The sequence below is a fragment of the Schistocerca nitens genome, chromosome 4 (genome assembly GCF_023898315.1).
Source record: "Schistocerca nitens isolate TAMUIC-IGC-003100 chromosome 4, iqSchNite1.1, whole genome shotgun sequence".
NCBI classification, from domain to species: domain Eukaryota; kingdom Metazoa; phylum Arthropoda; class Insecta; order Orthoptera; family Acrididae; genus Schistocerca; species Schistocerca nitens.
The window spans coordinates 575,247,950-575,263,289 of record NC_064617.1 but is presented as its reverse complement, the minus strand read 5'-3'; the positions used below and the strand labels follow the sequence as shown (position 1 = coordinate 575,263,289).

The following is a 15,340-nucleotide window of genomic DNA, read 5'->3' as shown; positions in this document are numbered from 1 at the left end:
TGTGCAACCGTCTTCAGATCAGAGGCTCCACATGTCGAGAGCCGTGAAAAGAGCTGCAGCTTGTGACAGGCACCACTAGATGGCAGAAAACAGCTCCTTGAACCGGATCCTCACGTCATATGGAGCCTCTGCTGTGAAGACGGTAGCACAGACCGGAAACGGTTGCCAGAATTAAAAGTAATTTATTGCGCTTTAGACAGTTTTCTATAATTAAAAGATAGTGTGTTGCCACTATGTTCATTATAATACCAGGCATGGCATAATAATAACGGACATGTTGCATCTAACGGTTAATGAGAAATTTTCGGGGGCGTCGAGAGTGGTTTGGGGTCGTCAGAGATAGCGTTAACACCGTAACTCGTCAAATACAGAGGCCCGTTTGGGTTGTGAATGTGGTGGTGCCATGAAATCTGTGTTACAGGAGCGCAAAGTAATCCAGTGACTTTTATCATACTGCCAACTTCTCTGTTCATCTAAATGGGTGCGGTAATGATTGAGTTTAAAATGCTGAACTTGTTTTGTTTGTGAGTGTACATAGGACTAATTACGGAGTTGCTACGCAAGTAGTATGGGGGGAGAAAATAGAAACTGGAAAGATAGAAGCCACGAAGAGTGATGTCTCAGGCAACATAGCTATGGTAAAATAAAATATTGTTAATGAGATACCAGAGCAAAAGTAAAAGCATATAAAAATTACTTAATTTGGAATATTCTGTTAGTACATGTCTGCATAAAACATGGGATTGTGGGTCTGCCTTGATGCGAACACTTCCGTTCATTCACTTACCAAAATTACGTTCAGCGAAATACCGCAATTATCATTAGGTCTTTCTTTAAAGTCATTGCATTATATCTATGATTTTTGCACTTTTTCTGCATGAAGCATGTGCTGTTAGTTGGTTGAAACACACAGCGTAACATTTCACTTTGGTAATGATTCAAATAAAACGCCACCGTACTGTGACATGGCACAAAGTTTGAATTACTGCCAAGCAGAAATTTTACACTTTCATGCGTGGTCATTATAATGTGTGTCTATTAAACGCTTTGTCAGCAGAATTACTGCTGTTGATCTCCATAAGAAGTGGCATTTACTGAGAAACTCTCGTTAGTGTTTAACGTGGTTGTCATTCTTTTCATATTGGTTTCATAACATAAAAGTTCCTCCTCTTCTCTCTTGTACAGGTCACGGAAGCGTGGGATGAAACTTTCGCCTGTCCTGGAATTGGATTCAGTAGCTGCATCTCAATTGGACCTAAATTCCAACGCTCCACTCGTTCTGAAGAACGACCCTGACATTGCGACCGCTGTGAACAAGGGTTCGGATAAAGTTTCTCATATCGAAGATGATACCGACAGTGCGGCAGGACTGGATGATGGTACTGATGCTGTGCCAGTGCTGGATGATGGTACCGACACCGAGCCTTTACGGGAAAATGCCACTGGAGTGCAGGATCTGGAAACGAGTATCAGCGGTGGTTACATTCTCGAAGATGGGGCCAATGTTGCCTACCATCTGGAAGCGAATTCTAACGCTGTGCCGGTTCCGGAAAATAATTTAAGTACAGCACCTCTTCTCCCGGAAGACTTAGGTACTGTGGCTACAAGGGAGACAGACCAATGTAAGGGTGGAAACATGTTGGAACAATCATATCAGAGTGAGCGAAGAAGTTCAAGTGGCAGTGTTATTCTTAGAGATTCAGGTTCTGAAACTTGGTTTGAGACGGGAGAATACAGTGGAGGCGTTTGGAGAGAGAGATACGAACATACGCACAAAATACTAGCAGACGACGCTATTGACAGAGGATGTCCAGATCAACTGATTAAAGCTCTGCGCGCTTTGGGGTTCACCAACCACGATCTGCCTCTGGAATCGGCACCACCACTCCATTTCGCAGCAGCCGCAATACACTTGAGAGCGCTCGACTACTTACTCAGCCTGAACTACGACGTGGATGCGTGTGACGACCAGCAGAACACTGCCCTTCACGTTGCAGCCAGCAAGGGATCTGAGGAAGTGGTGAAGAAGCTGGTCAGTGCAGGTGCTTCTGTAGCGGCGGCGAATGCAGAGGGAACATCGGTGGCGCACTGGGCTGCCCGCTTCGATAACGCTGATCTACTTCCAGTGCTGAAGGATCTGGGTGCCAGCATCAACACTGCAGACGTCGCAGGCAACACGCCGCTCCACGTGGCAGCCCAGACTCTGGCGTACAGGTCTCTAACTAGGCTGCTGCACTTGGGCGCCGACGTGTCCGTCCCCAATCGCAGTGGCAACACTCCACTGCACGTGGCCGCCACGAATGACTTCTCAAATGCTGTCCTGGCGTTAGTGGTGTCAAATGCGGACACGAGTTTGCGCAACAGTGAGGGGAGGACACCTTTACATGAGGCAGTTTTCTGCAGCAGTATAGAATCGCTGGAAGTGATGCTGACAGCCCAGATGGACAAGGAGTGTTGCGATAATCTGCTGCAGACGCCTCTGCTTACGGCTTGCCGTAGGCGCCAAGTTCCGGCCGTGAGGCTTCTGTTAAACTACGGCGCAAATGTACGTCACGTGGACAGTTCACTGAACACTGCTTTGCACCTGGCAGCTCAAGCGGGTGACGGGAACATCACGCAGACCTTGATAAGTTACGGTGCTGAAGTCAATGCTGCCAATGCCGAGGGGTTAACGCCGTTGCACTATGCAGCGTTCGGTAATAAAGAAGACGCTCTGTTTCCTCTTCTCCTAACACCGGGTCTGAACGTGGACGCTGTGGACCAGAAAGGCAACACTGCCCTTCACCTGGCGGCGTACAAGGGCTCAGAGACGGCTGTGACTTACCTTGCGCTATCTAGCGCCGCTCTGTTACCAAACAACAAAGGGAAAACACCAGTGGACATGGCAAGACAGCGGGGGCATATGCGGATAGCAGCCTGGCTTAGGCACAACGCTGTCCCCGACGGCATCTGATAAGTGTTCCTTTCATTAAATGTCCGTCTGCGGTGAGGAACAAAAGCATGAATTATTAAATGATTTCAGCATGAAAATTAGCATCACTTTACCGCAGGCTACTGGAAGAAGCTTTTCTAACTCCTAACAGAGAAATACGTGCTTTCAGCATGTCATTTATGATGTTAAAATGATGTTAAATAAATGTCTTGGGAACACACAAAATTGTTCTGGAACATCTTTTTAATATACTATGAATTGCGTTCAGTAAGTAATGCAACACATTCTTTTCTGAAAGCAGGTTAGGTTTATTCAGAATTCCCATACATCATATTATTCCCCCGTGTACGGTAGCAATGGAATAGTGCTGGTAGGATTTAAATCCTTCTGAACGAACTTCAGTGCTTCTATTAACCTCCACTTGGCTTTAAAACACAATCGGTAAAACAAATTCATCAAACAATGTTTTTATACAACTTTTAAGCTCAGTGAGGAGGGAAAATTTCAAATTTCATTCTCTTTACCTGCCAGAAAATACTACTATTAAGACAGCAGCTAATCACCCAGCATGATGTGAAGGTACCTCAAATATACCACAACTGATTTCAAATTACGTACTGGATTCGGTTTTATGTATTTACATCAGCAATTTTAAAGCGCCCGCAGATAATATTAACATAAACAAATCGCGCTAACTAACGTGGGAGATGGAAGTGTCTCAGATGTCAGTAGTACTTGACAAGAAAAAATGTGAAATTACGCATTGACTTCACCGTATTGCATTTCAGAATAAATGATATTAAAGTGGCCACAGATACCCTTACAAAAGAGACAAGTCCATTACTACACTGAATCGATAGCTGATGCGTTAAAATTTCCGATATACAGTCCTGCTTCCAAAATATGGACACCGTTTTCAACTAATCAAGTAAATAACAGGATATAGTACTGAGCCGAATAACACGTAATGTAATAAATATTATTGAACCGTGAATTTATTTTCAGAATCTTTTCTTGAAGAATTTATTTACTAACGATTCATCAAGAACATTAACACATTTAATCACACTATGTGAGCGTCGAAGTAGTTGCCAGTGGGTAATTGATGAACACAAATTAAATTTCAACAAATGGGAATTGTATTCCTGAAAACCCTTTCTTTTTAAAAAACGATTTAAAAATTATCAGAAAGCACCCTGTAAATATCAACTTACAATTTATTCCGAGACAGAAATAACATTATTATGTTTTTTTTTAATACGGTATGACCTTTCGGGCCGAGAAGCTTGCCACACTCTTTTAATACGGCCGTAGTCACGACCGCTCACAACCACCTCTGAAAGACTACACTGGTGCAAATCTGCAACACACCGGATTACTTTAAACTAAATTTTTTAACAACTCACACAAACTATGCACCCCGTAGGAGGGATGGAAATGGTACAAAACACATTAAAAGAAATACTTGCCACCGAAAGTGCAACTTGTTTTTAAAAGAAAACTGTTACGGCGGAAGGGTGGCAACTTTATATACTAAAATGGCCATTTAAATAAAAACTCATGAAATGCAGTCTTACATAAAATGTACAAACATGCTCTACATTACACACACACACCGCCTCTCAAGATGATAGGCCAGAGAAAAACATATTTCAGGAATTCGGCCTTTACTCCTTAAGCAATAAATTCGTTAACACCGAATTCGACAAACATGACAGAGGCATCTATTAACATACGACAGACCGACAGGGAGACAGACAAACACTGCCTAACAAATACGGACGAGAGACTCACCAAAACAAGTAGAATTTCAAGTAAATGAAACAACATATCACGAATCACTTAACTTATAATAAACTGCGATGTGTGGCGAAGACCTGGCGCAGCACCCTCAAAACGCTCTCCCGAACCGTCCGCTGCCAGCCGCTCCAACGGACGCAGGAAGGTGCGCCGATCTCCCGTCTCCCGTCTCACGGCGTCGCAGCTCGCACTGGCCAGACCGATGTCGTGGGTTGGCTCCTGTTGCTCTCGTGTCGGTCGCGAAGCCACTACCCCTTGCCATACGGCGCGGCCCACCGGACTTGCGCGACGACCTCACATGCGCTGACGCTCAAGGCGAACAAGTCATCTTGTGTCCCAGTACGCGACCGACCAACCGATCGAGCCAACCGCCAATGACCACTGCTTGAACAAACTGTCGGCCCAACACATACTAGCACTCCGGACGACAGACACACTGGCTTCCTCACAAATGCGGACGAGGGACAGAGACAGACCCAGACTGACTTGGCTGACCAACTGACTAGACTCCCCAGACTGCACCGACTCACTGACCGACTGCTGAGCCCATAGCGCCCCTTAAATGCCCGTGAACAGGCAACTTTTCCCCTTTCCCACCAGGGGAGACACCAAAGCTGCAATTGCCACAGCGGCGCCACCGTCAGAAACGGAAGGCGACTGTTTTACACTACGCGCTGCGGCGCGCTCTTCAAGACAGCATATTTTACGACGGCTCAATGATTATTGTCAAAACAAGCTCGCCCATCCAAAACGAAGTGGACATTATACAATAACCACAATGTGCACGCGTAATGTACTTGAAAATAACGAAGTTACTCGATCGTCTGAGTAGCGAGTACGCGTTTACAAGCCCTAACAGCCTCTCAAATCCACATAGACAAAACAGTTGTTAACACCCTTTCGACCGACACATTTCTCTGTGCGGCTGTTTAACGACACTACAGTCCACAATTCATCGAGTGCCGGTATGCAGCTGTTTCAACGGGCCCCCTTCACTAAACTCTCCATGCCCCCTCGATCCAACAGCAGCTTGAAGCCTCCGGTAGAACGACCATGTGCCCTCACCAGTCCAACGGAACACAAGGGCAAAGACTGCAGCCACGCTTCATCAGCCGCCTCTGACGCAGCAAGAAATTTACGCCGTCCACCTCCGCAAGGTTCGACAAGCAGCGCGATGGCGACCGACTCCGGAGCGCCCTTTGTCAGTGCGGCCGCTAGAGCGCCACTAGGCGGGAATTCAGAGTGGCGGCCGTTCGCGACGGAGTGGACCCGCCGCACACACTCCTTTGCTTTAGGCATTTTTTCCTCTAATCATCAGCCATCTGACGGATTTGATGCGGCCCACCACGAATTCCTCTCCTGTGCTAACATCTTTCATCCCACAGTAGCAATTACAACCTACTTCCTTAATTATTTTCTGGATGCATTCTAATCTGTCTTCCTCCACAACTTTTGCCCTGTACAGCTCCCTCCAATACCATGGAAGTCAATCCCAGATGTCTCTTTGTCAATGTTTTCCAAAAATACCTTTAGCCTTTGATACGACACGGAACCTCGTTCTTTACCTTGTCAGTCCACCTAATTTTCAACATCGGTCGTTAGCACCACAACTCAGTTGCTTCGATTCTCTTCCGTTCTGGTTTTCCCGGAGTCCATGTTTCACTACCACTCAGTTCTGTGCTCCAAAAGTAAATTCTCAGAAATTTCTTTTGATACTAAAAGATTTCTCTTGGCCAGAAATGCCGTTTCTGTCAGTGCTAGTCTCCTTCTGATGTCCTCCTTGCTCCGTCCGTCATAAGTTACTTTGCTGCCTTGGTAGCAGAATTCCGTAACTTCATAGACTTCGTGACCATCAATCCTGGTGAGTTTCTCGCTGTTCTCACACCTGCTACTTTTCATTACTTTCGCCTTTCTTTCATGTACCCTCCATCCGTATTTCCTGTTGTCATTAGACTGTAAATTCCATTCAGCATATCATGTAATTCTTCATCGTTTTCACTCATAATAGCGATGACATCAGCAAATTGTATCACTGATATTCTTTCACCTTGAATTTTAATCCCACTCTTGAATTTTTCGTTTATTTCCATCATTGCTTCTTCGATGTACAGATTGAACAGTAGGGCGGAAAGACTACATCCCTGTCTCACACTCTTTTTAATCGGAGCACTTAGTTCTTGTCGCCATCCTCTTATTAATCCCTTTTGGCTCTTGTACACGTTATCTTTCCCATTCCTCCCTATAGCTTACCCCTAGTTTCCTGAGAACTTCGAACATCTGGCACCACTTCCCATTTGTTGTTGTTGTTGTTGTGGTCTTCAGTCCTGAGACTGGTTTGAGGCAGCTCTCCATGCTACTCTATCCTGTGCAAGTTTCTTCATCTCCCAGTACCTACTGCAACCTACATCCTTCTGAATCTGCTTAGTGTATTGATCTCTTGGTCTCCCTCTACGATTTTTACCCTCCACGCTGCCCTCCAATGCTAAATTTGTGATCCCTTGATGCCTCAAAACATGTCCTACCAACCGATCCCTTCTTCTAGTCAAGTTGTGCCACAAACTTCTCTTCTCCCCAATCCTATTCAATACCTCCTCATTAGTTACGTGATCTACCCACCTTATCTTCAGCATTCTTCTGTAGCACCACATTTCAAAAGCTTCTATTCTCTTCTTGTCCAAACTGGTTATCGTCCATGTTTCACTTCCATACATGGCTACACTCCATACAAATACTTTCAGAAACGACTTCCTGACACTTAAATCTATACTCGATGTTAACAAATTTCTCTTCTTCAGAAACGATTTCCTTGCCATTGCCAGTCTACATTATATATCCTCTCTACTTCGACCATTATCAGTTATTTTACTCCCTAAATAGCAAAACTCCTTTACTACTTTAAGTGTCTCATTTCCTTATCTAATCCCCTCAGCATCACCCGATTTAATTTGACTACATTCCATTATCCTCGTTTTGCTTTTGTTGATGTTCATCTTATATCCTCCTTTCAAGACACTGTCCATTCCGTTCAACTGCTCTTCCAAGTCCTTTGCTGTCTCTGACAGAATTACAATGTCATCGGCGAACCTCAAAGTTTTTACATCTTCTCCATGAATTTTAATACCTACTCCGAATTTTTCTTTTGTTTCCTTTACTGCTTGCTCAATATACAGATAGAATAACATCGGGGAGAGGCTACAACCCTGTCTCACTCCTTTCCCAACCACTGCTTCCCTTTCATGCCCCTCGACTCTTATAACTGCCATCTGGTTTCTGTACAAATTGTAAATAGCCTTTCGCTCCCTGTATTTTACCCCTGCCACCTTCAGAATTTGAAAGAGAGTATTCCAGTTAACGTTGTCAAAAGCTTTCTCTACGTCTACAAATGCTAGAAACGTAGGTTTGCCTTTTCTTAATCTTTCTTCTAAGATAAGTCGTAAGGTTAGTATTGCCTCACGTGTTCCAACATTTCTACGGAATCCAAACTGATCTTCCCTGAGGTCCGCTTCTACCAGTTTTTCCATTCGTCTGTAAAGAATTCGCGTTAGTATTTTGCAGCTGTGACTTATTAAACTGATAGTTCGGTAATTTTCACATCTGTCAACACCTGCTTTCTTTAGGATTGGAATTATTATATTCTTCTTGAAGTCTGAGGGTATTTCGCCTGTCTCATATTTCTTGCTCACCAGATGGTAGAGTTTTGTCAGGACTGGCTCTCCCAAGGCCATCAGTAGTTCTAATGGAATGTTGTCTACTCCCGGGGCCTTGTTTCGACTCAGGTCTTTCAGTGCTCTGTCACTCTCTTCACGCAGTATCTTATCTCCCATTTCATCTTCATCTACATCCTCTTCCATTTCCATAATATTGTCCTCAAGTACATCGCCCTTGTATAAACCCTCTATATACTCATTCCACCTTTCTGCCTTCCCTTATTTGCTTAGAACTGGGTTGCCATCTGAGCTCTTGATATTCATACAAGTGGTTCTCTTCTCTCCAAAGGTCTCTTTAATTTTCCTGTAGGCAGTATCTATCTTACCCCTAGTGAGACAAGCCTCTACACCCTTACATTTGTCCTCTAGCCATCCCTGCTTAGCCATTTTGCACTTCCTGTCGGTCTCACGTCTTTTTACCTACTTGATCCTCTGCTGCCTTCACTACTGCATCCCTCAGAGCTACCCATTCTTCTTGTACTGTATTTTTGAGACGTTTGTATTCCTTTTTGCCTGCTTCATTTACTGCATTTTTATATTTTCTCCTTTCATCAATTAAATTCCATATTTCTTCTGTTACCCAAGGATTTCTATGAGCCCTCGTCTTTTTACCTACTTGATCCTCTGCTGCCTTCACTACTTCATCCCTCAGAGCTACCCATTCTTCTTCTACTGTATTTCTTTCCCCCATTCCTGTCAATTGTTCCCTTATGCTCTCCCTGAAACTCTCTACAACCTCTGGTTCTTTCAGTTTATCCAGGTCCCATCTCCTTAAATTCCCACCTTTTTGCAGTTTCTTCAGTTTCAATCTGCAGTTCATAACCAATAGATTGTGGTCAGAATCCCCATCTGCCCCTGGAAATGTCTTAAAATTTAAAACCTGGTTCCTAAAGCTCTGTCTTACCATTATATAATCTGATACCTTTTAGTACAAGGCTTCACAACATACGTGCTCGTGGAGCAAGCTGTGAGCAGCAAGGCGCGAGCACGGAGCAGCGCGAGCACGCTACCCCCACTACCGGATCAGAGTGGAGAGGGGAAAGTCACGTGGGGCACAGAACAGCTGCCGCCAGTCAATGTAAATCCGCGGCCACCTGCAGGGATATCACTCACGAATTATTACTGCGACAAATGAAACAAATACAGGAGAATGTACACATGCCACATAATTTTATTAGCTTAGTGTATGCCTCTACATTCGCATTAATTTGTGAACTGTTACACAATAAATGGTGTCACTGAAGTGTGGGATTCTCGGTTATCTTGTACTTTGTGCCCTTTACAATTGCGTCTGTGTTCGGAGTAATTGTTCTTGTGCATTTTAGGCGCAGCGTGCAGTTTAAATTTCGATCAGACAATGCTTTTCTCAGGCGCGCCTTGTTACATTTCATTGCAGAGAACAGTTGTTCACAAACGTACGTGGAACCGAACATTCATATTATTGTAGCCGCCAGTTTGTGGAAACGAGGAAATCTATCCTGAGGGAAGTGTCTGTAGAATTCCAAAATGTTTTTCTTGTTCTGAAATTTCTCTGTATTCTGTCACACTGCAAGTCAGTAATTTCTTGCTGCAGCTCAGGACGAATCTCTTATATATTCGCTGAATATGGAGAGAACAGATCAAAATCACTGTCTAGTGCTGTCAGATCTTGAAAGCGCTGATCGACTAAACTATGTGAATAACGTTCAGTCTTTGTGAACATCTTGCATGGATGATAATTTAGGAAAATGAGCTAAGTTTCCTGTTTCCAGCTGACTCACCCAAAGTGTCAATTTCATTTTAAAAACTCGTATTCGATCTATGAAATGAGTAATTAGCAGATCTTTACCTTGTAGTAAAATGTTCAAAGCATTCACATGGCTAGTTAAATCTGCTCAGAACGCGGGATCACATTCAAACGTGCACGCGCATTTCCCCTCCCTCCCTACTCCGCGACCTTGCACCTGCTCGCGAGCACGTGCCTGAGCAGACGCGAGTACTCGCGCTCAAAACTGGCCAGTTGTTAAGCCCTGTTTTAGTATCTCCAGGATTCTTCCAGGTATACAACCTTCTTTTATGATTCTTGAACCAAGTGTTAGCTATGATTAAGTTATGCTCTGTGCAAAATTCTACAAGGCGGCTTCCTCTTTCATTTCTTCCCCCCAATACATATTCACCTACTATGTTTCCTTCTCTCCCTTTTCCTACTGACGAATTCCAGTCACCCATGACTATTAAATTTTCGTCTCCCTTCACCACCTGAATAATTTCTTTTATCTCGTCATACATTTCATCAATTTCTTCATCATCTGCAGAGCTAGTTGGCATATAAACTTGTACTACTGTATTAGGCATGGGCTGTGTGTCTATCTTGGCCACAATAATGCATTCACTATGCTGTTTGTAGTAGCTAACCCGCACTCCTATTTTTTTATTCATTATTAAACCTACTCGTACATTACCCCTATTTGATTTTGTATTTATAACCCTGTAATCACCTGACCAGAAGTCTTGTTCCTCCTGCCACCGAACTTCACTAATTCCCACTATATCTAACTTTAACCTATCCATTTCCCTTTTTAAATTTTTTAACGTACCTGCCTGATTAAGGGATCTGACATTCCACGCTCCGATCCGTAGAATACCAGTTTTCTCTCTCTTGATATCGACGTCCTCTTAAGTAGTCCCCGCCCGGAGATCCGAATGGGGGACTATTTTACCTCCGGAATATTTTACCCAAGAGGACGCCATCATTTAATCATACAGGAAAGCTGCATGACCTCGGGAAAAATTACGGCTGTAGTTTCCCCTTGCTTCAGCCACTTCACATTATCGAAAGTTTTTTGCACGTCAAGAAATCCTACATCGTGCGTTGATTTTTCTTTAGTCTTGGTTCCATTATCTACTGCAACATCAGATTTACCTCTATGGTGCTTTCCCCTTTTCTAAAACCGTCATCTAACACGCCATTAATTCTCTTTTCCGTTATTCTGTATAGTATTCTTGTCAGCAATTTGGACACATGACCTGGATTGTGTGATAATTGTAGTGGACTGTTAAGGCAGCCAGTCCACAGAGGGCACATGTACACACACGCCGACTGGCGCGAAGTCTGGAACAGGATTCGTAATGAATGTGATAAAGAAAAGAACGTAGCTACTAGAACACTTAACTTTTATATCGTCCTTTGGTATACAGCATTCTTGATGATACAAGTGAGACTATCTTGAGATACATGCAATGGTACAAATGGCGCCTTGCTAGGTCGTAGCCATTAACTTAGCTGAAGGCTATTCTGTCTCTCGGCAAATGAGAGAGAGGCTTCGTCAGTGTAGTCGCTAGCAACGTCGTCGTACAACTGGGGCGAGTGCTAGTACGTCTCTCGAGACCTGCCTTGTGGTGGCGCTCGGTCTGCGATCCTGACAGTGGCGACACGCGGGTCCGACATGTACTAATGGACCGCGGCCGATTTAAGCTACCACCTAGCAAGTGTGGTGCCTGGCGGTGACACCACAATAATTCTTGCAGTCTTCGAAATTGTGTGGATATATTTTTCCGAATTCAGATGGCTCTACAAGTTACCGTAAATAGTCGTTTTGTTACCACTTCCCCCAATGATTTTAGAGCTTCTGTTTGGTTACCATGTGTCCCTTCCGACTTATTTGATCTTAACTCCTCCAAAGCTCTCTTAAATTATGGATCCCATATGTCTTCCCTGTCCACTCCTGTTTCTTCTTCTATCATAAGACCAATCTTTTTCCTCATAGAGGCCTTCAATGTACTCTTTCCACCTATCAACTCTCTCCTCTGCATTTGACAGTAGAATTCCCGTTGCATTCTTAATGTTACCTCCCTTGCTTTTAGTTTCAACGGATGTTGTTTTGACTTTCCTGATTTTCCTCAACATTTTTGTACTTCCTTCTTTCAGCTGAAGTATTTCTTTCCTTAAACACTGCCTCTTCGCAGTTACCTTCTTTGTACAAATGCTTTCCTTAGCAACTTGTGTGATTTAACTCTTTAGAGTTACCATTCCTCTTCAATTGTACTGCCTACTGAACTATTTCTTAGTTCTGTATCTACAGCTTTAGATAACGTCAAGCACGTCTGGTCCCTCCTTACTGCTTTCATATGCCACGTCTTCCTGATTAATCTCTTAAAATTCGGCCTCATGTTCATCATTTATACATTACATCTGCTGCTGGATATGACTTACGGTCAGTATCAGTTTTTAGAATCTGTCTGACCATGATGTAATCTTACTGAATTCTTCCCGTATCACCCGGTATTTCCCAAATATACCTCCATCTGCTGTGGTTCTTGAGCAAAGTATTAGCTATTACTAGCTGAAATTTATTAAGAAACTCAGTTCCTTTCTCCTTTCTCATTTCTTGTCCCAAGCCCATATTCCCCTGTAACCGTTTTCTCTCCTCCTCCTCCTCCTCCTCCTCCTCCTCCTCTTACAACTGCATTCGAGTCCCTCATGATTTGTTGATTTTCGTCTCTCTTTACCTATTGTATTAACCTTTCAGTGTCCTCATATACATCTCCTGTCCCTTCATCTTCAGCTAGTGTCGTCGGCATGTATACCTGAAGTATCGTTGTCGGTGTTGGTTTGCTGTCGATTCTGAAAAGAGAAACACTGTTACCGAACTGATGACAGTAACACACGCTCTCTGCCTTACCTTCCTATTCACAACACATCCTACTCCCGTTACACTATTTTCTGCTGCTTTTGCTACTGCCCTACACTCATATAACCAGAAATCGTTGTCTCCTTCCCGTTTAACTTCACTGACCCTTACTAAATCTAGATTGAGTCATTGGTTCTCCATTCTCAGATTATGTAGCCTCCCTACCACGTTCAAGCTTGTGACATTACATGCCCCGGCTCATAGAACGTTATCCTTTAGTAGGCTGTTCGGTCTTTCTCTTGGTCACCTCCGCTATGGCAGTCCCGCCACCCCCCCCCCCCCCCACCCCCCACCCCCAGCCAGAGATCCAAATGGGGGACTCTCCCGGAATCTTTTGCCAATGGAGAGATCATCATGACAGTTCTCACTTAGGGGGCATATGTCCTGTGGATACACGGTATTTGTCTTTAATGCAGTGGTTCCCATTGTCTTCTGCATCCTCATGCCGTTGATCAGCATTCCAGCCCAATGACGAGAGAATGACCGGACTGCTCGTCCGCTCTCTTTGACAGAATGAGGTTGATTTGCTATGCTGGAATTTTTCTGCCCTCAATGCTGATTATTAATTAAAATTCAAGCGATGGGGGATTTTCTAAACCGAAATCGGTGGCCTTTTCACTATAAATCGAAAACACTACCACTAGACCACGAGTATCCAGCCTTTGGCAACAAAACCTTATTTTTCAATATAATATCCGTTCAAGGCAAAGGCCTATGCCAACTTAACGTGAGGGCCTGTAAGTCCACATGGTGCAGCTCTGCTGGTCGGCGTCTAAACAACGCCTTGCTGCATCCACGTACTGTCTGCCGCAGAGCGGACACTCTATTTGGCGAACAGATGGGAGGTGCGAGATCGGCGCTGTAGGGTGTATGAGAAGGAACAGTCTGGCAAAGTTACTAGAGTTCTCGGTCGGTCAGACTTGTGTGAGTATATGGGCTGTCGGGAAGTTGTAATTACTTTGCATTTATATGGCGACGGACACGCTGAAGTGGTTTCTTCAATATGCTGAGGATAGCCCAACATTTCAGAGTTCATCGTTGTACCATGAGGAGGACAAGAAGCAGAAAGAACCCTTTAGTCCCATTTGATATAGTGTTATTGGTTAGTAAATTAAAATTTTTTATTTATTATTATAAATAACTATTCTTTGTGTGCTTTTATTTTAGTTATTGGTTGTAGTTGGTTAGCTTAGTTCCTTATTTCATCTTACTCTCCTGAAAACCTGGAAAATATAAATATTTAGTTTCAAATACCACAAGGGACAGGAGATGTATTCCGCAGCGGCGATCTCGCGGAAATTCCTCGTCGTTATCTGCTCTACTTGAAATCTCTAAAACCTTTACTCGCTAGGCAGATCGCTCGGCAAACTATGTGCTATGTTTGATGAGTCTGGATGATAGGTTCAACAATTTAGCAGGTTAAAGTTTATTAATTCGGACATAATCTCTCGACGAATTCTGACGGTGGAAAAGGCAGGTCCCACTATCTTTCCAAACTTCACCTCCGATCGATCTACGTCTCAAAATAACTGTACTGTTATAGTTAACTAATTTCGTTACGGACATACACACACCCCTTGAATCTTTGACGTTGGTTATTGGATTTTAGTGTAAAAAAACTATTTAAACATTTACTAGCATGCAGTGGCATACCATATTGCATCTGTTGGGCGCGGACTGTCTTTATTTAGACAATTCGGGGCCTAAACCACAATAAAAATGACTGTACTGTTTCACTACAATATTTCTGAGTGGACTGTGCTTGCGGCGGCTGACCACTTTGGTCGTTGACGGAATCTCAGTAGGCTTCATAATTACTCGCTACTGATAATAATGATAAATAATTGAACATTAACAGTTTAAGTAGCTTAGAAAACTGCTAATGTGGCCATGGACTTCAGACGAGAATACCCTTCCCATTCGGGCGAGGGTTCCTAAGGGAAACCATGGAAAACGTGGAACAAGGTTACACAACTTTATTACTCAAAATTCGGGTAATCTTTGGTCACATTTACCAATTTTTGTCTTCTATATAGTCACTTACTAATATCAGAGTACATTAATTGCCGTTTCTTATTTGCCTCGTTTAGTAATGACGCACGTGGATGTGTACGTAATAACTCCTTCCCCAATGCAAAATGATTGTCTTCGTAATATCCTATTGTCAAAATCTGTCTTCATTTTCCTTGCCTTTTCGGTTACATTTGTTAATGGTGTTCTAATCTTACCTT

The 15,340-nt window shown here is 43.6% G+C and overlaps 1 protein-coding gene across 1 annotated transcript; it reads left to right on the top strand.

Moving 5' to 3' along the window:
* Nucleotides 1–1,201: 1,201 nt before the first annotated feature.
* LOC126252445 (serine/threonine-protein phosphatase 6 regulatory ankyrin repeat subunit A-like) lies at nt 1,202–2,953 on the top strand. The gene has a single exon (XM_049953338.1). The coding sequence runs from the start codon at nt 1,202–1,204 to the stop codon at nt 2,951–2,953; it is 1,752 nt and encodes a 583-aa protein (XP_049809295.1).
* The last annotated feature ends 12,387 nt before the right edge of the window (nt 2,954–15,340 follow it).

Excerpts from the sequence above, each read along its gene's own strand:
- LOC126252445 (XM_049953338.1), top strand. The coding sequence starts at position 1,202 with ATGAAACTTTCGCCTGTCCTGGAATTGGATTCAGTAGCTGCATCTCAA.